The 22,382-nt window shown below is 45.5% G+C and overlaps 1 protein-coding gene and 1 pseudogene across 1 annotated transcript; both read left to right on the forward strand.

Annotated features, from left to right (window-relative positions):
* Nucleotides 1-6,957: 6,957 nt before the first annotated feature.
* On the forward strand, nucleotides 6,958-8,620 carry LOC141050621 (E3 ubiquitin/ISG15 ligase TRIM25-like; annotated as a pseudogene).
* Nucleotides 8,621-18,121: 9,501 nt separating this feature from the next.
* Nucleotides 18,122-21,385, forward strand: LOC141050690 (E3 ubiquitin-protein ligase TRIM39-like). The gene has a single exon (XM_073547285.1). The coding sequence runs from the start codon at nucleotides 19,272-19,274 to the stop codon at nucleotides 20,832-20,834; it is 1,563 nt and encodes a 520-aa protein (XP_073403386.1). The 5' UTR covers nucleotides 18,122-19,271; the 3' UTR covers nucleotides 20,835-21,385.
* The last annotated feature ends 997 nt before the right edge of the window (nucleotides 21,386-22,382 follow it).

Genomic DNA, 22,382 nt, shown 5'->3' on the forward strand with positions numbered 1-22,382 from the left:
ACAACTCTTCTCACAGTCTCTGTCAGCGGTGGCGGTCGTGGTGCTTGGGTGTGGGCCTACGCTGTACGGATGCTCTGGGACTGAAGCACTCACTGGTCCCTGCTGTAGTGTCTGACAAGGGTACGTGCCACAGTCCTGTACGAGCCCAACGTGGCTCGGCATATATTTACTGGCACAGTCAGAGTGCAAGTGTCTGTCCTGTCCCCGGTCACTCTTATGGGGCACGTGTGTTGTACTCATGGACATGGAACATTCTCTGCTTTGCTTTCTGGTAGTCACTGGCACACTGCACCTCTCTCTGTAGTCACCAGGCACACACTGCATGTTCCTCTCCCTCTCTGGTCTGCTGCTCATGCTGGACACACAGATCCCTGTCCTTCAGGTCTGCTGCAGCAAGCCTGGCCCTTCTCTGTGCTGCGGCCCCTCTGCAGGTGGTGGGGCCTGTCACAGCGCTGGTACTCTCTGGAGGGATGGGACATGACGCTCCTCTTTCTGTGTGCTGCCCCAGTTTCGCACCAAAACTCCCCTGCTTTGTGCGCTTTTCCTCACTCTCTCTTCGCCTCCCCAGGTCAGCAGAAAGGTCCGCCTCTCTCGGCCTTCACCCAGGCAACAGGGGAAGGTCCGGCACACTAAGGCTTCCCCCCCGGAAACTGGGGATGCAGCCTCAACATTTCTGGACCCGGCATGCAGGTACCCGCGGTCCGGTCGTCCCCCTTACAGTATTATACTCTGAGGGGGCTGCATTGTACTCTCAAGGGGCTGCATTACACTCTATGAGGGGACTACATTATACTCTGAGGGAGCTGCAGTATAATCTGCGGGAGGCTGCATTATACTCTGTGAGGGGGGCTGCATTATACTCTGTGAGGGGTCTGCGATATACTATATGTACTATATGGGACCTGCATTATACTGTTTCGAGGACTATCTGTACCCATCATTCTTCCTCACCGGTGTAAAGAGGCAGGGAAACAAGTGTCGAATGACTTAAATATTGTCGATCACACTCATTTAGCGGCCTGAACTCAGCGCATGTAAATACAGCATAAATATTTCTTTGTGATAGTGCACGATGTGAGCATTTGGGGCCCCACTTTAAACTTTTGCCCAGAGCCCTACTTTGTCTAAAAGCGGCCCTACCTATGCCAACAATTAGGGTGCCCCACCATCGTTTTAATCAGGGTTATTTAGAGGCCCAGTCAGATGTTTTGCCCTCCCTGAGCTAAACCCCTAGCCATGCCTTTGCTCAGAAGAGAACACTTTTCTGCACACCTAAAAAGACAGACACTGCCAGATCACAGGCCAGACGGCATCCACAGTGCCTCCTTCTGCCTCATTATAGGGAATCTTCCGCCAGGGGTTCTCACTGAATCATGTATTTTCATAGATTTACATGGAAACCCCGGTGTAAGTGCTCAATGCAGAGCGCAGGATAAATGTGCACCGAGCCTTACTGAGATCTTTAGGAGGCAGAATGAAAAAATCAACAGCAGGTGAAGAGTTGGTTTTATTTATTTTAATGCCATTCCTTGCGCAGTATAAGTGATTAGATAACTTTCTTCTTTGGGTCAGTATGATTACAGCAATACTAAATTTATATAGTTTTTTTATGTTTTGGTGCTTGTATACATTAAAAACAATTTTATATGAAAAATTTTTTGCATCGCTTTATTCTGAGAGCTATAGCTTTTTTATGTTTTAGCTAACAGCTATATGGCAGCTTGTTTTTTGAGGGACAAAACGATATTTTCAGCTATACCATTTCAATTTCCATTCGACTTTTTTATCGCGTTTTATTCCACTTTTAGTTCCGCAGTATGATGATAAAAAAGTGGCAAATAAACGATGCTTTATTTTTTTTTCGGTATTCATGGAAAGGATTAACCAGTAGGGCAGTTTTATAGGTTGGGTCGTTATGGACGTGGCAATACAAAAAATTTTTTTTGTATAAATATTGTATGTGCATTTATTGGTAGAAATTTTTTTTTTTTTTGGTTATTTTGTGATTTTGTTTTTTCAAATATTTTTACAATTATTTTTACTTGGTTCCTCTATAGGACTTTTTTTTACTCTGATCACTGGTATAGCACACTGCAATGCATTATACCCGTGAAAGCTGCACAGAGAGAAGCCACTTGGACCATGCTCCTAACATGGCCTAACAGGCTTGGTATAGCTGGCTGAACTTGAGGTCGTGGCAACGATTGGGCCCTGGTGATGACATCATGGGGACGCCGGTCAAAAGGAAGAGGGAGTCACCTTCCTTTCCCAGCCATCTAAGTGCGGGCAATGCTCCTGGCAATGACAGCCAGGTTCCGCTTTAACTTAAAGAAGTTGTCCTTTACTTGGACAACACTTTTCATCCCCCACGCTTGGCCCCGATAAAATAAAGCCTACACTCCCCTCTCGTGCCGGCGCTGTTCCCATGTTGTCAGCACTCGTTCTCCCCGAAACTCTCATGCTGTTGTTGTGACACGTGACCCAGGCACCCAATCCACGCTGGCGTTACTGTCCTCGCCTCCTGTCGAATTGAACATGAAGAAGTCAGAGATCAGCTACAGCCCGGACTTCATCATGCTCAATTTGCCCGAAGGCAGAGACAGTGATGCCTGCGCTGATTGGGCACCAAGCTAACTTGTCACAAGACCACTCGATAGTCCCAGGACCATGAGTGCCGACACCACTGGAAATGCATCGGCATGGTAGGTGAGTATAGGCTTTTTTATTTTATCGGGGCCAAATATTTTCTTCAGTAAAGTGTTGTCCTTGTAGTGGACAACCCCTTTAAGTTGAGCTCCTGGTGGCAACCACGGGGGGCACATCTCCTGTGTCTCCGCACAACTGCCATGACATCAAAAGGCGTGAAGGGGATAACTGCCCAAACTCCTGCCTGCTGTGGGTCTGTGCAATTTTGGTGCATTTTTTTTTTTGACTAGCCTTAAAAAAACATGAAACATACAGGGAAAAACTGTAATTGAAAGATTTACACCTGTTCTGTGCTTTGGAGTTGCTACTTGTTTTGGAACAGAAATACTGATAAAATTCTGATTAAAAATACTAATGTGTGACTGAGGTCTAATATGATCAGGTGGAGTCACTACAACTCCTAATCCCACACCAGATCCTCATGGCTGATCAGTAAGGGGATGTGCAGATGATCAGTAATCGGCAGCGCTTTGGACGCAGCTCATGTCCGCTGCCGGCTATAGAACGCAGGTGAATCCCCATGTGATCATAGAATCATAGAATCGTAGAATTGGAAGGGACCTCCTGGGCCATCTGGTCCAACCCCCTGCTCAAAGCAGGATTCGCTAAATCATCCCAGTTAGATGTCTGTCCAGCCTCTGTTTGAAGACTTCCATTGAAGGAGAACTCACCACTTCTCGTGGCAGCCTGTTCCACTCATTGATCACTCTAACTGTCAAAAAGTTTTTTCTAATATCTAATCTGTGTCTCCTCCCATTCAGCTTCATCCCATTGCTTCTAGTCTTTCCTTGTGCAAATGAGAATAAAGTTGATCCTTCTACAATGTGACAGCCCTTTAGATATTTGTAGACAGCTATTAAGTCTCCTCTCAGTCTTCTCTTTTGCAAACTAAACATTCCCAAATCCTGCAACCTTTCCTCATAAGACAGGGTTTGCAGACCGGTCACCATTCTGGTCGCTCTTTTCTGAACTTGCTCCAGTTTGTTGATGTCTTTTTTCAAATGTGGTGCCCAAAATTGGACACAATATTCCAGATGAGGTCTGACCAAAGAGGAGTAGAGGGAAATAATTACTTCACGTGATCTAGACTGTATGCTTCTGTTAATACATCCTAGAATTGCATTTGCCTTTTTTGCTGCTGCATCACACTGTTGACTCATATTCAGTCTGTGATCTATTAGTATACCCAAGTCTTTTTCACATGTGCTGTCACTTAGCCCTATTCCTCCCATTCTATATATGCTTTTTTCATTTTTATTGCCCAGATGTAGTACTTTGCATTTCTCCCTGTTAAAAACCATTCTGTTAGTTGCTGCCCACTTCTCCAGTTTATTTAAATCTTTTTGAATCCTCTCTCTCTCTTCTCTAGTATTAGCTATCCCTCCTAGCTTTGTGTCATCAGCAAATTTAATCAGTTTACACTCAATTCCTTCATCTAAATCGTTGATAAAGATGTTGAACAATACAGGGCCCAGGACAGAGCCCTGTGGTACCCCACTTGAGACATTCTTCCAACTGGATGTGCAGCCATTTACGACCACTCTTTGGGTCCGATCACTAAGCCAGTTATGAATCCACCTAACAGTTGCCTTGTCCATTCCATACTTAGTCATTTTTTCAATAAGGATTGTATGAGAGACTTTGTCAAATGCTTTGCTGAAGTCAAGATATACTATATCTACAGCATTTCCTTGATCCACCCAATCAGTAATACCATCATAGAAGGAAATTAAATTAGTCTGACATGACTTATTAGTTACAAACCCATGCTGACTCTGTTTAATCACTTCATTCTTATTCAGGTATTGACATACATGTTGTTTAATAATTTGTTCAAAGATCTTTCCTGGTATAGAAGTCAGACTCACCGGCCTATAGTTGCCTGGGTCCACCTTCTTCCCCTTTTTGAAGATAGGAACAACATTTGCTCTTCTCCAGTCTTCTGGCACTTCTCCTGTTCTCCAAGAATTTTCAAAGATTATGGGGAGGGGTTCAAAAATTTCTTCTGCTATCTCCTTCAGTACTCTGGGGTGTAATTCATCTGGACCTGGAGACTTGAATACATTTAGGTTAGCTAAGTGTTTCCTCACTATCATTCTGTTTATAGATATCCTGGATTCTTCTATTCCCTTAATAGGATAGTGAATAACAGTTGATGTTACATTTCCTTTCTGAGAGAAAACAGATGCAAAATAGGAATTTAAAAGTTCAGCCTTCTCAACATCCTGTCTTACCATTTCATCATTTTCATCCTGTAAAAATCCTATAGCATCTTTGACTTTTCTTTTACTTTTGACATATCCCCAAAATCCTTTATTATTGCTTTTGACATCTCTTGCAAGCCTCAATTCATTTTCAGCTTTAGATAATCTGATTTGTGCCTTGCAGGTTCTGCAGACAGCATTATATTCTTCTTTAGATATGCCTCCTTCTTTCCATTTTATAAACATTTTTTGCTTCCTTTTTAGCATGTGCTTAAGTTCTGTGTTCATCCATCCTGGTTTCCTTAAATGCTTCCTATTCTTCCCTCTTCGGAATTGTTAACAACTGTGCTTTGAGAATTTCATTTTTCAAGATTTCCCATCCTTCCTGGACATTTTTGTCTTTAAGGATATCCAGCCATTGGATCCCTCCAATTCTCTTTCTGAATCCCTTAAAATCTGCCTTTCTGAAATCTAACCTTGACGTCTGAGTCTTCACAGGTCTTCCGCCTCTAGTTATCCAAAATTCTAAAATAGCATGGTCGCTACCTCCTAGGGTCCCAGCCACTTTTACCTCCTCAACCATTTCCTCCCTGTTTATAAGGATTAGATCCAAGGTAGCAGTTCCCCTTGTTTTCTCCTTTACCTTTTGGAAGATAAAGTTGTCAGCAAGAGAGGATAAGAATTTCCTTGACCTGTTAGTTTTGCCTGAGAGAGATTCCCAACAAATGTCTGGATAGTTGAAATCTCCCATGACAACTATGTCATATTTTTTGGAGAACTTGGCCATTTGATGCATAAAGAGTTCATCCATATCTTCAGCTTGCACAGGCGGCCTGTAGTAAATGCCTACAATGGTGTCCTTTCCATTGTTCTGTCCTTGTATTCTTACCCAAACAGTTTCCACAGAACTCCCAGTCTCTGAAGCTTCAATCTCTGTGCAGATATACGCATTTCTAACATACAATGCGACACCCCCTCCTCGTTTATCAAGTCTGTTTCTTGCAAATAAGTTGTATCCTTCTAGTCTTGTATTCCAATCATGTGTATTGTCCCACCAAGTTTCAGTGATTCCAATGACATCATATTTCTTTTCCTGTGTTAGTAGTTCCAATTCTCCTTGTTTGTTGCCCATGCTTTGTGCATTAGTATAGAAACATTTTAGTTTGTGATTGGTTTCTCTTTCTCCAATATTTTTTTTTATTAGATTCTTTCGTCTTTGTTCTTCCTTTCCACTTCTAATAGCAGAGTTCTCAGTAGCATTTGTCAGGTGTATGGCTTTTTCTGGTCTTTTGCTTCCCTTCCCATGTTGTTCTAGTTTAAAGCTCTCCTTACAAGTGTAGCAAGGCGACTTCCAAATACATGCTTTCCAGTCTTCGTAAGGTGCACCCCATCTCTAGCAAGTAGTCCATCGTATAAGTAGTTCACTCCGTGATCCAGAAATCCAAATCGTTGCTGACGGCACCATCGACGTAGCCAGTTGTTCACCTGCAGAATCTTATTCCACCTCCTTGTTCCATGGCCATCCACTGGGAGGATGGAAGAGAAGACCACCTGCGCTCCCAGTTCTTTCACTTTCTTGCCTAAGTCTTCAAAGTCTCTGCAGATGGTTTCCAGGTCGTTTCTTACGGTGTCATTTGTGATCACTGAATGTGAGGAATCACCGCATCCAATACATTGTACAGGTGAAATTTATCTTGCGGAAGCTCGCGTCTCTGCAAAATAGACTTACTGTGGTCTGGAAAGACACACCGCATGTCCGTCTCCGCAGGTAGCCACAGGTATCGGTGCACGCTTAGCGGGTATAGGATTTCTTGAAATCCCATCCACTATGCTGTAACATCTGGACGATGTGGATGTACGCAGTGTCTAACCCGCAGCGTTTACTGACCGTGTGCCCCTACCCTAAGTGCTTTCTTCCTAAATATGGATCAGCATTCAGCAGTGATCACAACCAAGGAGCTGTAGGGGTTAATGATCCTGCACAGACTCTCCGCCTTCCTACTGAGAGGAAACTCTTTCACTTTCAGTTCCTGCTCTTCCCACTACAATGGTGTCTGCGGAGCTGAGGAATGAGCTGAACTGCTCCATCTGCCTGAGCCTCTATACAGATCCCGTATCCCTGAGATGTGGACACAACTTCTGCCGCTCGTGTATTGTGAGTGTGCTGGATGCCCAGGAGGCGGCTGGAGGGTATTCCTGTCCTGACTGCAGAGCAGAATATCCGGAGCGTCCGGCCCCGGAGAAGAACCGAAAGCTGGAGAACATAGTGGAGCGTTTCTCATCTACTCAGCCTGATATGGAGGAGACCAGGATCTTCTGTGCTTACTGTACAAAGTCTCCTGTACTGGCTGTAAGGACATGTCTACAGTGTGAGACCTCTCTATGTGACGACCACCTGACAGCTCACAACAAGACAATGGATCATATATTAATAGATCCTACATGATCTTTTGGCAGCAAAAAATGTTCCCATCACAAGAAGGTTCTGGAATATTACTGCCCGCAGGACGCGCAGGTTGGTGAACACCGAGGACACCAGGTGGAACTTCTAGATGAGGCTTCTGAGAAGAAGAAAAAGGAACTGAGGAGATATCTGGATGAACTAAACCCACAAAAAGTAGAAATTCAGACAAGAGTCCAGAATCTGCAAGATCATAAAGAAAATATCCAGGAGAAAGCCTCCGATAAGAGGAAGAACATCAGTAAGATATTTATGGACATTAAGGAGCAACTGGAAATGGCAGAAAAGAAAGCGCTGAGCGAGGTCTCCAGGCAGGAGGAGAAGATTATGTCCCAGATATCTGATCTGATCAAGAAACTGGAAATACAGGAGGACGAGCTGTCCAGGAAGATGCGTCACGTGGAGGAGATGTGTGGTGTCACCGACCCAATAAGACTCTTACAAGAAAGTGACATTACAGTATGTAGTCATGGAGGTGATGAGGACATAGGAGGAGATGGTGGAGAGGTCAGTTCTGAGGAGGATCTGGATGAGGTTCTGATCTCACTGACCTTACACCGATCTATGAGTGATATTGTCACCACTGTAACATCAGAGCTCGGGGTCCATGTCCCAGACATATTGCTGGATGTGGACACTGCTTACGAATGTATGAAGGTATCAGAAGATCTGAAAACAGCAACAATATCAGAAGAAAAACAGGAAATGCCAGAATCACCAGAGAGATTTGTGGATTACTCCCAGGTGTTAAGCAGATGTGGCCTCTCCTCAGGACGACATTACTGGGAGGTAGAGTGGGACCAGATGGGAGACTGTGCCATCGGATTGTCCTATCCCAGTATAGAAAAGGATGGCGATAAGTCTGCTATTGATTCTAATGATAAATCCTGGTGTTTGGATGTGAATAATGAAGAATATAATGTATGGCACAACTCAGTTGTATTAACCATCAGTGTAAAGCCAACATGTCCAACACTTGGGGTCTTCTTAGACTATGAGGCCGGGCGTCTGTCCTTCTATGAGCTGTGTGACCCCATCAGACACTTACACACCTTCACCGCCTCCTTCACTGAACCCCTACATGTTATCATCTATGTGAGTGATGGAGCCTCTGTTACAATAAGAAGCTGAGGCCGATGTCGTCCTCGTCACATTATAATGACATTATTCCTTGTCACATGGACACATCTGTATATAGTGAGTTATCAGCGGGACCCTCTAATAATACAATGTATATGGCGGAGTCATGGGGGGATTGTTCCTATTGTTTTTTCCTCTTCCCTGTAGAAGAGGAAGAATCAATGATTGAGCAGAATGTAAAACTGAATCACTGAATTGTTGTGACACTGATAATTGTTCAGTAAAGGGTTAATCCTGGTATATAGCTGGGATATGTCAGCACTCTCTTACTCCTGGGACCCCAACCGATCCTAAGGCTGAGTGCAGACGGACTTTTTGGCCCTGCGGATTTTTCCGTGCAGAATGGAAGAAATCCGCAGGTCAAATGACCCGCATTTTTCCTACGGATTTCTTCCATTTTTCATGCCGTTTTCTTGTGGTTTTTGTGCCGTAACATGCTGTGGATTTTGTACCACGGAAAAATCCGCAGCGTCTGCACAATGTTTTTTTTTTTTTTTTCCATTGATTTTAAGGCTACTGTACATCACAATGCAGATATGCAACGTTTCTAAGCGGTAAAATCCGCTGCGGAACCGCTTCAAATCTGCATGGTGTGCACACAGCCTTCGACTAAAGGGGCTGCAGCATTAATTCAGCCTCCTGCACATCGGAGCTCTGGACTCCCCCGATGCAGGAGCTGCAGTACGGCCGCAGTGGATGGGGGGCACATCGGGGGTCCGGAGCTCCACACTAAATCAGCACTGTGGCTCCTCCATTCTCGGGGTCTGTGGGGTCCGCACCAGTCAGACACTGATGGTATACTCTAGCTATATACCACCATGTGAAATGTCCTGTAATCTCCCGATGTCTCCAGCAGTGTTACAGGACCCCGGTGACGTCTGATCTGTGTGATCTGATCGCCCGGACTGTGGAGGATGATGGGAGTTGTGGTCTCCGTTGTGTATTTTTTATTAGATCTTCTCAGAATTATATGAAATTAAATAAAGATTTCCTTTAATCCCACCAGAAACATCTCATATATAGGAGGAGGTGTGATCAGTAATCAGGGGACGAGGGCAGGGACCCCAGTGATCCTGAGATCGGGGGTCCTGTGTGCGCTCAGCCGCTTCTCTATCCCCCTGTATCTCTGTAGTCACTAAGGCGCCGTACACACAGCAGAGCCGGATACACGGAGGCCGCACAGGCTCTGGTGGGGTCCTATGTGCAGAGATCCCCCATAGATGCAATGTGTGCTATATCCAGACTGCAGACAGATCATCATGGCGCCGCGGGCTCTGAGCTTCACACTGGTTCTGTGTTCTGGTGGTTCTCTGTTGGGGGATGTTCACACCACTTCTTTTTCAGTCGGGTTTGGAGCCGGTTCACTTCTGAAAATTGCCTTAAAAAGTGCTGAGAAAATGCTGCGTAGAATGGACGTATTTCTGCTGTGTGAACACGACGCGCGTCACGTGCTCAGGAATTTCCGGCTCTTGGGTTGGGTGAGGGCTTATTGTTTTCCGCCTTGAGGTGACTTTTGAATTGATGCCATTTTGGGGCAGATTCGATGTTTTGATCGTCTGTTGCACATTATTGCGGAAACCAAACAATGTGTAATTCTGGGAATTTGATTTTTTTTTTTTCTCTCCTTACACTGTTTAATTCTTTAATCAGTCATGAAGGGGTTAAATGGCCTCTATCAGCGCAGAACAACTGTTCACACCAAGTCCGGGCGCTCGGGGCATCATGGCGGCCAATCATTTATAGTGCACCCTCCCACCTGCTTGTTTTCCCGCTATCTCCGCCCCTTCTACTTTGATTGACAGTTCTGACTTCATAGTGCTGAGAAGGACGGAGATAGATGGGAAGCTGCACGGAGCTGGCTGGCCGCCATGATGGAGCCTGGGCTTGGTGTGAACAGTCGTTCGGTGCTGACAGTCGCCCTTTAGTGTTACATTTACATGGTAATACGGTAACCAAGGTAACCAGGTGACTTCTCTAAGGTAACAGGGTGAATGGTAACCCATAGCAACCAGCACAGGGTAGTCTCGGAGAGCCCTGAAGAGAACCGTGGTAGGTGACATCACACCTGGTGTCAGGAGGAGGATGGCGGCTCATTTCCATCTCTTGCGATGAGGTTTTCTTCCATGTATCTGACAGATTCACAGACATTTCCTCATATCGATGGTGTAATTGTGTGTTCAGAGCTGATAAATGGCGCGGCCGGCTGTGTGTTATGTGCAGGAAGAGGCGGTTGTGACCCCTCACACAACAGCTGAGACGCCATTTCAGGAGCAGAATCCTGGTCGGCCATTTTGTAGCTGTGCTCGGTGTAACGGAGGCTTTATGGTCAGTGACAGAAATGATCTCTGAGGAGACAGTTTGTGTAGGACGGAGGCCGGCCGCCATATTACAGGGTTTCCAGAATTCTGTGTCACTAATCGCTTTATGTGAAGGCGCTGGAGACCCCGGCTGTACGGAGCGCGGGCAGCCATGCTGGATCTCCACAGGGAGATGAGCGCACCAGGGTGACACAGACGTCTGACATCGATGACCTATGTGAGGAGAGTTAGGGCCGCACACCCTTAGTGTTAATGTACAGGTGACCAATACACGGCGTGGCCACAACTTCCTGTCAGCGGAGCTGTGTGACGGCTGTGTCTGCTGGGACAAGCTGTGGTTTCCATTGGTGTCTTTCTGGGGTACATGGGACTGTGTCATCACCTTATATTAACCCTGTAGAGGCCAAAATAACAAAAAACAGCAATTTCCGCCCGTTTTTGTTGCAGATTTTTCTCCAGTCACGGTAACACAAATCCTACATACTAGATAAAGAAAAGACCTGATTGGGGTAAAAATCAGTCACTTGGATTATATTTAATAAATAACCATAAAAACCCATAACATCGACACCAATAACCAGTTATCACATAAATATAAAAGACCCAAGGGCTGGGCGATGTTCCCACAGGCCGCGCTCCGACGAGACGTGGCCCTCAGGACCCCACAGCCCCTTTCATCATGGCCTGAAAATCTAAATGAGAGATATCTAGAGCGATGCCGGACAGACGTCCCCGATCTCTTCTGTGTGACCCCGGAGTGAGAAAACCATCAACCAGAACCATACAGCTTTCTAATGCTTTGTTATTCCTTTTCCTTATTTTTTCCATGAATAAAAACCCTTTTTAGACCAAATTATTCTGGGGATTTTTCTCAGAAAAGGCGAAACAAGTAAAAGGAAAAACTCCACTTTAATGAGCTTTTTATAGTGTAGAAAAGCTTTGATTCGGCCGTTTTTTACCTGCATTTTTTTAGTCTCCACATTGAAGACGAGAGAAAAAAAAAAAAGCACCAAAACCGCACAGTGCAGCCGCGTCTTTAGACCACAGGGGGCGCCGCTCTCATGAAATCACACTCACTTTGCTGGAACTGCAGAATTTCCGTGCAAAAAAAACCCAAAAACGCATCAAATATGGGAGAAAACGCATAAAAGAAACTCGGCAAACACGCAGTAACCAGAGGAGATTGTTATTGCGCTGTGTGGTGCAGACACCTGCAGAAAAAACGCGGCATTTACGCTACGGTGTGAACACGGCCTCAGCATTACACTTTTATTACATTTTTAATGGTTCTTATAGAGAAAAAATATCAATCGCAGCATATGTTTTACACCATTTACCGATTTCTGTGAATAATCTGATCGCTGTGTTGTGCTTGTGTGGCGCCCCTGAGGCTCAGTCGCCACCGAGGTACTGCACCTTCTCCTAAGGTGTGGTGCCCCACCATCCAGGTAAGGTGGGAACTCCTTTCCACACTCCAACACTTGCACCCCACACACCAGGGTAGTTCTGCACAACCACATTGCGGCTCAGTGCTTAGAGAGTAGCAGAGCACCTTTGGTTGTTCCCTGCTTGGAACACTGGACGTGCTGGGAGGTGGGTGGACTTAGAATATATAAAAGACCGGGAAGGTTTAGAATTAAGGGGGTTTTACACATAGCGATATCGCTATAACTTCACCGATTTTGTGACGTTATAGCGATATTGCTAGCGATATCGCTATGTGTGATACTTACCTCCGACCGACTCCCCCGCTGTCCATCGCTGATCGTGCGAGAATGTCCGGCTCCATTTCTCGTCGGGCGCTTCCTGCTGGGCTTCCTGCTGGCGCCGACGAGCGACGCGTGGAGGCGGGCGAGAGGACGTCAGGATCGCTGTGTGTGAAAGGTGAGTATCGTGCGCTGCGTCGCTGCTGCATCGCTGTGAGATCTGCCTGTGTGACAGCTCACTAGCGATCATTTAGCGATGCACCAGCGATCTTGACCGGGTCGGATCGCTGGTGCATCGCTAAATGTAAAGGGGCCTTTAGAGGTCAGTCTGACAGGAGGTCAGGGAGAAGGAAGACACTCGGAGAGGAGTGGGGATCCCTGGAAGAAGGGATGGAGGAAGGAGTGCTGCAGCTGCCTCAGTGACCTGAGCCAGCTGGCACAGGAAAGGAAGGAAGAAGGACACTGATCTGTAACCTAAGTATCCATAAGAAAGAGAGAATAGTACGGAACAAAGGAGAGTAGAACAGAGAGGACGTGGGTTGGAAGGAAGCACCCTGCCTATAGGTTCTAAGCGCAAGGCCGGGGCCCGGTCCCCGAGGTTGTATGGACACTTATGGTTCTGCAGCAGACACCGGTGGAGTAGTTGGCTGTAAATGCACTACTCCCATCTAAGACTTGGGGCACAACAGCATTTAGATAGAGAGCCGGGACTCAGGAAGAAGGGAGTCCCCGAAGCAGGCTACAGCTGTCTGCCATACGAGTAGAGTTCTTGGGAACATCTGACGAGAGGAACTCCAGTGTAACTCAGTACTAGGAGATCTTCGCACTTTAAGGTGCTATAGAGAAGAAGTTCAGAAAGGTACATGTTGGCGGAGTGTTGGAGGGGAGCCTACCATCTTGCCTGGAGGTTGACTGAGTCTCTGACCCGGAGGACATGGCCCGGAGGCAGGCACCTGTGTGCGCTACAGACTGTGAGTAAAGCATTGGAACTACAAGCCCCGGTGTCCTCCATTCATTATTGCGCCTACACCCTCAGCACCACTACATCTGGGTACCAGCTCCTACACTGCCTGTGCCTCTCCTCATCCATTACACCTACACTGCCCTGGGGCTACAGCTCCACCTGTGGGGAGCTTCACCATCTTGGCTGCCACACACCACCAGCCCCAGAGGATCTGCAAGCAGCGTCGGCTTAACCCCTCACTTGCCGAACACCACAGGTGGTGTCACGAACTATTCATTCAAACTAACTACAATACAAATTCCCCCATTACTTGGGCATCCAGGGCCACGGACCAGGTCAGCGCTGCTGTGACACATCCCACAGACACCGGCCCGGTACCGAGTACCCCACAGCCCTGGGAGGGCGACCCACTAGTCGTTACAATTACAGGGACACCATATATATCCATGTTATTGGCTGATTCGTGATGTTTATTATTTTAAAAAAATGCTAATTAAAACTGACATTATTGTAATTGTTTTTCTTTTTTTTTTAGTAATTTTATAGGAAGAAAGCAAATTTCTTTTATTCTTCTAGAATACAGAGACATAGAGACACTGCTATGTCCAGATGTATCTCTATGTAATCAGCCTGTAGAGTCTGAGCCTGCAATACAGATCACGTATAAAAGAAATTATCCCAGGGACATCACTGGAGCCTGTGGTGCAGTAGCTTTAGCTGTTGCCGGTAATGTTGAAGGTTGTGTATTTGAGACCTTGGAAGACTCACAAAAAAAGAATTATTTTTTATAACTGCTTTTTATTATTTTTAGCAGTTTTATTAAACAAAAAAAATTTGACTTTTTCGTCCTCTCTGTATAAAAGTACAAATACAGTGCTGTATACAATGTACATGTATAATCTGCTTCTAGGGTCACTGCCTGCAATATATTATCCTCAATGTATCATCATTGGTTTTGGCTCCTAGCTAGAGCTGCTGCCTGAGAACATGGAGATTTGAGTTGGAGTCCCGGGGAGACCCGATCCCAGGAAAGGAGAACAAGTGTTAGGCCGGGGTCACGCTTGCGAGAAACTCGCACGACTCTGGCGTCTCAATAACCACCACTGCCACCGGCACTCGGACCGGAGCACTCAGCTGCATAGAAATACATGTAGCCGTACTCTCCCGGTCCCGAGTGCCAGGTATTGAGACTCGTTCGAGTTTCTCGCAAGTGTGACCCCGGCCTTAATGTTATAATATAATTTACATCAGTGCAGTGAGATTATACCCCCCATCCCGATGAGGAGGAGCTACATAGCAATTTCAACAATGGGAAGAGGGTGAGTAATAGAAGCGGGGACAAAAGCCCAGACATGGTGGGACTAAGCGGCCAAATCGTGACAGTCCCGCTGAATCCGGTACGGTTGGGAGCTATGTTGTTGCGCATTACAAACACCCGGGGCCGGTATTTCTCATTTTTGTCTCTTCTATTCAGCATTGAACGTTCCCGTAGCAGTTTTGCACCTTTGTCTCATTATTGGGCCATGTTCAGTATTTGGTCAGTATTTTACATCAGTATTTGTAGCCACAATCAGGAATAGAAAAGTCTAATAGAAACTCGTCACCACTTCTGGATTTATCACCCACTCCTGGTTTTGGCCACAAATACTGATGTAAAATACTGACCGTGTGAACGAGGCCTTAGGGTGAACATAAATTGGTTGTAAATGAAGGTAATAAATGTTTTGATTCCGGTATTTCTATCACCATAGCAAGTTATAAAGGGGCAGCAGCCGATTATTGCGAAGTAACAGATAAAACCTAAGATGGAAACAACATGAACATATCCGCTGCTATAAGTAAGTAAAAAGCAATAATGCAAATAAATAACACGGGGGCTCGGTAATCAGTGTTATTGATGACACCAGCGACAAGGTGCAACCAGTCGGGACGGTCCTAACTTCTAGTATTAACACCTTACATGTGTCAGAAATGACCTCAGTGTGAATAAGGACTAAGCAGGACTGGGGCCTGAATATGGACCCCACAGTGATGGGACGCTGCAGAAACGTAATGTCCAGCTCAAAGAAAGGAGGCCGCACCTTTATCTGTACAAGAACCTAAAACAAAACTGAAAAAAGTGATCTGAAGTGTACGGCTGAGCGCTACGTATAATGGTCAGTGTGAACACGCACCTACATGTTGCCTCTATACCAACTTATACTGCAGCTCATTTCTTTTGGGTTTTATAGTGAAGTAACAAACTAACTCCACTGATAGAGAACGTAAAGGGGTTGTCCAGGATTGGGCCACATTCACACGATGAGATTTTGGTGCGTTTTTTCCGCCGCTTATTTTTGCATGGTCTTCCAGCTCTGGGATGGGATTTATAGAAATCTGCTGCTTGCTGAGCTTTTCTTCACTCAGAGTAAACTGTCTGTGGGGCGAGTGTGAAGTCCGCACATGTCAGTCTCTCTCGCGGGTACGCTGAGCTTTCTGTGCGGATTTTCCCCATAGACTTACATTAGATGCAGAAAATCCGCAGGTAAAAAATACACGTTCTCAGAGCGATTCTGGGGAGGAAACTCAACAAAAGTCCAAGTATTCCGCGCCTAAGTGTATCAATAAAGTTTTGTCAAATACCAGGAAGTATAAAATCAAAAGCAGTTTTATTTAACCCCTTAGCAACCGCCAATACTCTTTAAAAAGACGGCCGCTAGCGGTACTTATTCCCTTATTGCCATTATAAAACAGAGATCGGGAATAAAGCTGGAGCACCCCCAGCCTCCGGGATAACAGAGACCCCGGAGAACATGATCAGGGCCGGATTTTCAGTGACTAACGGCGAATACACCTGTCAGAGGAGAGAGAAATGATGACTCACCATGATCACTGCCGTCCCCAGGTCCTCCTGATCCGTCCCCCGGCCCGGTGTCTCCTTTCTGGGATAAACAGTCGGGCACATGCACAGAGCGCCCGCCCAGATCTGCCGGCCGGTACCTGGCAAGAATAGGAAACTTCTGTTGGTTCCTTTTGATCAGTGTGATAGACTCCATCATAGTGATCAAAATAAAAAATAGTAAATCAAACCCCCCTTTATCTCCCCCTTAGTTACATACAAATTATAAAATATATATTTATATATATTGTTTTCCGTTCTTTGCAGTTGGGGTTAGGTTTAGCGTTGGGGCGATGGTTAGTTTTTTTCCACAAATAAATGCAAGTCATATGGAAGAAATGTTACCACTGTCATGAAGTCCAATATGTCACGAGAAAACAGTCTCAGAATCACCGGGATCTATTGAAGCGTTCCAGAGTTACGTCCTCATAAAGGGACAGTGGTCAGAATTGTAAAAATTGGCCCGGTCATGAAGGTCAAAACTGGTTCTAAGGGGTTAAAGCATGACAGAGCAAAAAGAAACAAAAACTGTAGCATCAAAAACGTGATAAAAACGCATGTAAGAAAAACACAAATGTCAGTATTTGGTCAGTATTTTACATCAGTGTTTGTAGCCAAAACAGGAGGGGAACAATCAGGAAAAGTCTAAGGCCGGAGTCACACTAACCTGCGCAAAATACGGTCAGTATTTTACATGCGTAATACGGATGACAGACCCCTAAACAGTGCTCCGTATGTCATCCGTAATCAAGGTGTGGTCGCGTATTTTGCGCATATCAGCATCCGTATGTAATCCGTATGGAGAGATTTTCTCGCAGGCTTGCAAAATGGACATATAATGGAGCCCTATGACAGTTTTAATAAAGAAATGAAAGAATAGATATAGACACATAGAATGCGTGTGTATATATATATATATATATATATATGTATTCTATGTGTCTATATCTATTCTTTCGTTTCTTTATTAAACCTGTCAGTGTCAGTTTACTGTATAGCGCACTGAATTGCCGGCTTTGCTAAAAGACACCGGGTGCGTATTTCTCGCTGGTCACATGTGTGTTCTGTGTGTAATCCGTATTTTTTGCGCACCCATAGACTTGCATTGGCGTATTATGGCCGTAATACGCTGACAGTCCGAGCATGCTGCAATTGGCACGGAGCGTAGAATACGGATGAGAAATATACAGTTGGTGCGAGGGACCCCATAGAGAATCATTGGTCCGTGTGTAATGCGTGCTTTTAGCGCCTCTCACTCGGCCGTATTCCTTGCCAGTGTGACCCCGGCCTAATAGAATCACGTCCCCACTTCTGGATTTATCACACTTCTGGATTTGGCTACAAACACTGATGTAAAATACTGACCGTGTGAATGTGGCCTTAGACCGCAGACTTGTGAACCCTGCACTGCGCGCTGTCAGGATTTCCCAGTGCCGGGAGCAGACATTCATGTGACCGCTCTACGCCATTTACCTATTTCCGGACACTTTCCGACTAGACGTGCGCAGAGTAACTCAGGTCACGTTTATTGAGCGAGACCTCGCAGGTGACCGCATATGTATGCAAATCACATACTTGGAGTCACATGACCACCTTCTCCCGGCACCGGGTAATCCTGACAGCGCGCAGTGTACATTGAGCGACTAAAAGCCCGGACAGCCTCTTCATCTTCTTATGTAGATGGAGTCTATACACAGACGGGAGTAAAGTATACAGATGCCGTAATGATCCTTGTGTGACTGGCTCACACTTGTAGGTGGACGTTCTCCTGTTGTCACAAAGGGGTTTTCTCCAGGTGGGAGATTACACCATCGCGTCCGAGGAGAAGCGAGGAGCGCCGGTGCACAATGTCAGGAGTAATAAGGAGGGGAATCGATATATTCATCTTGTTTTTGGGAAATAACACGTCTTCCATCTCTAAGACCTCATTTACACGTCAGTTTTCCACGTCAGTGTTTTATCCGTGGTTTTCTTGAATAGTCCCTGTACCTATTATCGTTTGTGGACCTGTATGATTTTGCTCCGAGTCACAGATCACTATCACCCACACAAGTGTCAATGAAAATCTTGGACCAAACACGGACGACATCGGAGCGATTAACCCTGCAATAGACAGAAGGAGCCGTGCAATGTAATTATTCATGTCACATAGGACATCACTTATGGAGCCTGATGGAGAAACTGACACTGATCGAACACTGATGAAAGTCAGATCCAAAATACTGTGCAATAGAAGAGAAAGCCGGAGGCTCCATGGTGAAGTCCTGGTGATAAGAAGCAGTGAAGAATGAGGGAATCTTCCCCCCTGTGGAGGTGTGCAGGTCAGGCACAATCTGATGGGAGTAGTAGTGAGGTGGTTGTCCTTGTCTAGACGACTGCTCCACCCGCTACATGAAAATCACTCGTGAAGCCAAATGGTAAAAACTGACACTGACTGAACACTGATGAAAATCGGATCCAGAATACTGTGAACAGCAGTCCATGTTTTCACGATAAATATCACTGATATCTGAGTCCATCATCAACCAAATACAGCGACCATCTGCTGGACTTTAGATTTCTACATGGGGCGGAAGAGGTGGAGATGAATTTCACTTCACCCATCTCAACATTTGTGAGGGTCTCCTGTTTCTATGAAATAAAGTCTCGTGAGTTCTCTGCTTACATCTATCTGATCCTGGTGGAGGATCCTCTTTATAATACGAACAGGTGGAGTCACTCCAACTCCTATTCCTACACCAGATCCTCATGACTGATCGTTAACTGCTGTCTCCATAAGTGTTAATCAGAAGTAAGCACAACCATAGGGATGTGGAGGTTAATTATTTTCCGAAACCCTCCACCCTTATATAAGGAAACTTTTTAGCTTTAGGTTCTTGCTCTTTCCCACAACAATGGCCTCTGCAGAGCTGAGGGATGAGCTGAACTGCTCCATCTGCCTGAGCCTCTACACAGATCCCGTATCCCTGAGATGTGGACACAACTTCTGCCGCTCGTGTATTGTGAGTGTGCTGGATGCACAGGAGGCAGCTGGAGGGTATTCCTGTCCTGACTGCAGAGCGGAATATCCGGAGCGTCCTGCCCTGGGAAAGAACCTGAAGTTGGAGAACATAGTGGAGCGTTTCTCATCTACTCAGCCTGATATGGAGACCAGGATCTTCTGTATTTATTGTACAAAGTCTCCTGTACCGGCTGTGAAATCCAGTCTGCAGTGTGAAACCTCCCTATGTGATGACCACCTGACAGCCCACAATAAGACAGCGGATCATATATTAACTGAACCCACCACCTTTTTTGCCAACAAAAAATGTTCCCACCACAAGAAGGTTCTGGAGTATTACTGCCCGCAGGACGCGGCTTGTCTGTGTGTGTCTTGCTGTCTAATTGGCAAACACCGAGGACACCAGGTGGAACTTCTAGATGAGGCTTCTGAGAAGAAGAAAAAGGAACTGATGGAATATCACAGTGAACTAAATCCAAAAAAAGCAGAAATTCAGACAAGAGTCCAGAATCTGCAATATCATAAGTGGAAGATCCAGGAGAAAGCCTCCGATGAGAGGAAGAATGTCAGGAAGATATTCAAGGCCATTAGGAAGCAACTGAAAATGACAGAAAAGAAAGCTCTGAGTGAGGTCACCAGGCAGGAGGAGAAGATTGTGTCCCAGATATCTGATCTGATCAAGAAGCTGGAAATACAGGAGGAAGAGCTGTCCAGGAAGATGCGTCACGTGGAGGAGATGTGTCGTGTCACCGACCCAATAAGACTGTTAAAAGAAAGTGACATTACAGTATGTAGTCATGGAGGTGATGAGGACACAGGAGTAGATGGTGGAGAGGTCAGATCTGAGGAGGATCTGGATGAGGTTCTGATCTCACTGACCTTACACCGATCTATGAGGGATATTGTCACCAATGTAACATCAGAGCTCGGGGTCCATGTCCCAGACATATTGCTGGATGTGGACACTGCTCATAGAAGGGTGAAGATATCAGAAGATCTGAAAACGGCAACAGAATCAGGACTACAGGAGAAACCAAAATTCCCAGGAACATTTGTGAATTTCTTCCAGGTGTTAAGCAGATGTGGCTTCTCCTCAGGGCGACAATACTGGGAGGTAGAATGGGACAAGATAGGAGACTGTGCCATCGGATTGTCCTATCCCAGTATAGAGAGGAAAGGAATACAGTCTGTTATAGGATATAATGATAAATCTTGGTGTCTGGGTATGTATGAAGGAGAATATAAAGTATGGCACAACTCAGATGTATTAACCCTCAGTGTAAAGCCAACATGTCCGACAGTTGGAGTCTTCTTAGACTATGAGGCCGGGTGTCTGTCCTTCTATGAGCTGTGTGACCCCATCAGACACTTACACACCTTCACCACCTCCTTCACTGAACCCCTACATGTTATCATTTATGTGTATAATGGGGCCTCTGTTACAATAAGAAGCTGAGGCTGAGATTAAATATTAATGGGTGAATTGTCCTGAGACTGGTAGTTGTTATTCAGTAAAGGGTTAATCCTATCTGATACAGTGCTGGTATATAGCTGGGATATGTCAGCACTCTGACTCCCGGGACCCCCACCGATCCTGAGAATAAAGGGGCTGCAGCATTAGTTCAGCCTCCTGCACATCGGAGCTCTGGACTCCCCCGGTGCAGGAGCTGCAGTAGGGCCGCAGTGGATGGGGGGCACATCGGGGGTCCGGAGCGCCGCTGTGCAGGGTAAACAAGGAGGGGACGCAGCACTAAATCAGCTCTGTGGCCCCTTCATTCTCAGGGTCTGTGACATATGGAAAGTATAGACCATAAATATATAAAAGGTACAAATTCTACGTACAGGACTCACCTCCACCAATCAGCTCTTCGTCTGTGGCCCTTGAGGAGTTTCTATTGTATTTTTGGTGAATAATAAATGCAGCGTCTTGGACTATGTTCACACAGTGGGTTTTTTTCCACAGGCATAATCTGCTCTCCTGGCAGTAATAAAATTGCTTAAAAATCAGGTCTTGCTTAGTTTTTGTTGCTTTTTTTCCTGTGTTTTTGTACATTTGTCTCTTGTGCATGCTGATAAAGTTTAGTGCATACATTTTTTATTTCGGCTTTGTGCTCACGTTGCGTTTTTTTGTAAGCGTTTTTGAAGCGTTTGTGCTGGATCAGACGCTGCAGAAACGCTTAAAAGAAGCATCCCATTAATTTAAATGCTTTTTGGCCTTTTGTGCCAATTGATGTTTTTTTTCCGCAAAGGAAACGCTTAGCAGCTAAAACCGCAGCATGTTCATTATTTTCCGCTTCTGTCCTTGTTTTTAGCTGGTTCCTAGGAGTCCAGAAGTCACGCAGAAAAAAAACACATCAAAAACGCGCAGAAAAAACCCCGCGCCTTTTCTGGGAAGAAGTCCGGTCTTGTATCAGTTAATAAACGCTGACGTGGGCACATAGCCTCAAACCTCATCAGATTTTACCACCAAAACCTGATCCCTGCGTCTTTTCAGCGTTTTTGCACCACCCATTGCTTTCTATTGGTGAAAAACACTGGAAAATGCTGAGACGTGACCGGCTGCATCCTGCAAAATCCGAGGTATTCCACAAAACACTGAGGACACAGACCGAGCCGTGTGCAGGAGAATTCTCACATCTCATAGACTTTGATGGGACAGTAAAAGCTAAAATTTGCATAAAAAATTAAGAAAACATAATGTGAACAAAGCCTTACAGTTATAGCAAAGTGGATGAGATTTATGGAGATTTCTTCCCCTCTGTGCTTCTTTTCTATGCAGAGTAATCTGCCCGTATCCACACTGTGAAGTCCTGGTGCTAAGAAACAGGGAAGAATGAGGGACTCTGCCCCCTGGTGGAGGTGTGCAGGGCAGGCACAATCTGATGGGAGTAGTAGTGAGGTGGTCGTCCTCGTGTAGACGGCTGCTCCACCTGTGATAGCTGACTTATTAACACATTGGTGAGGCAAAAAATGAGAAAAAAATACGTTTTATATGGAAAATGAA

This window comes from Dendrobates tinctorius, unplaced genomic scaffold (assembly GCF_039654945.1).
Source record: "Dendrobates tinctorius isolate UK_male_01 unplaced genomic scaffold, ASM3965494v1 ptg000152l, whole genome shotgun sequence".
In the NCBI taxonomy this organism is placed as follows: Eukaryota; Metazoa; Chordata; class Amphibia; order Anura; family Dendrobatidae; genus Dendrobates; species Dendrobates tinctorius.

Coding starts and splice junctions, on each gene's coding strand:
- LOC141050690 (XM_073547285.1), top strand. CDS start 19,272: ATGGCCTCTGCAGAGCTGAGGGATGAGCTGAACTGCTCCATCTGCCTG.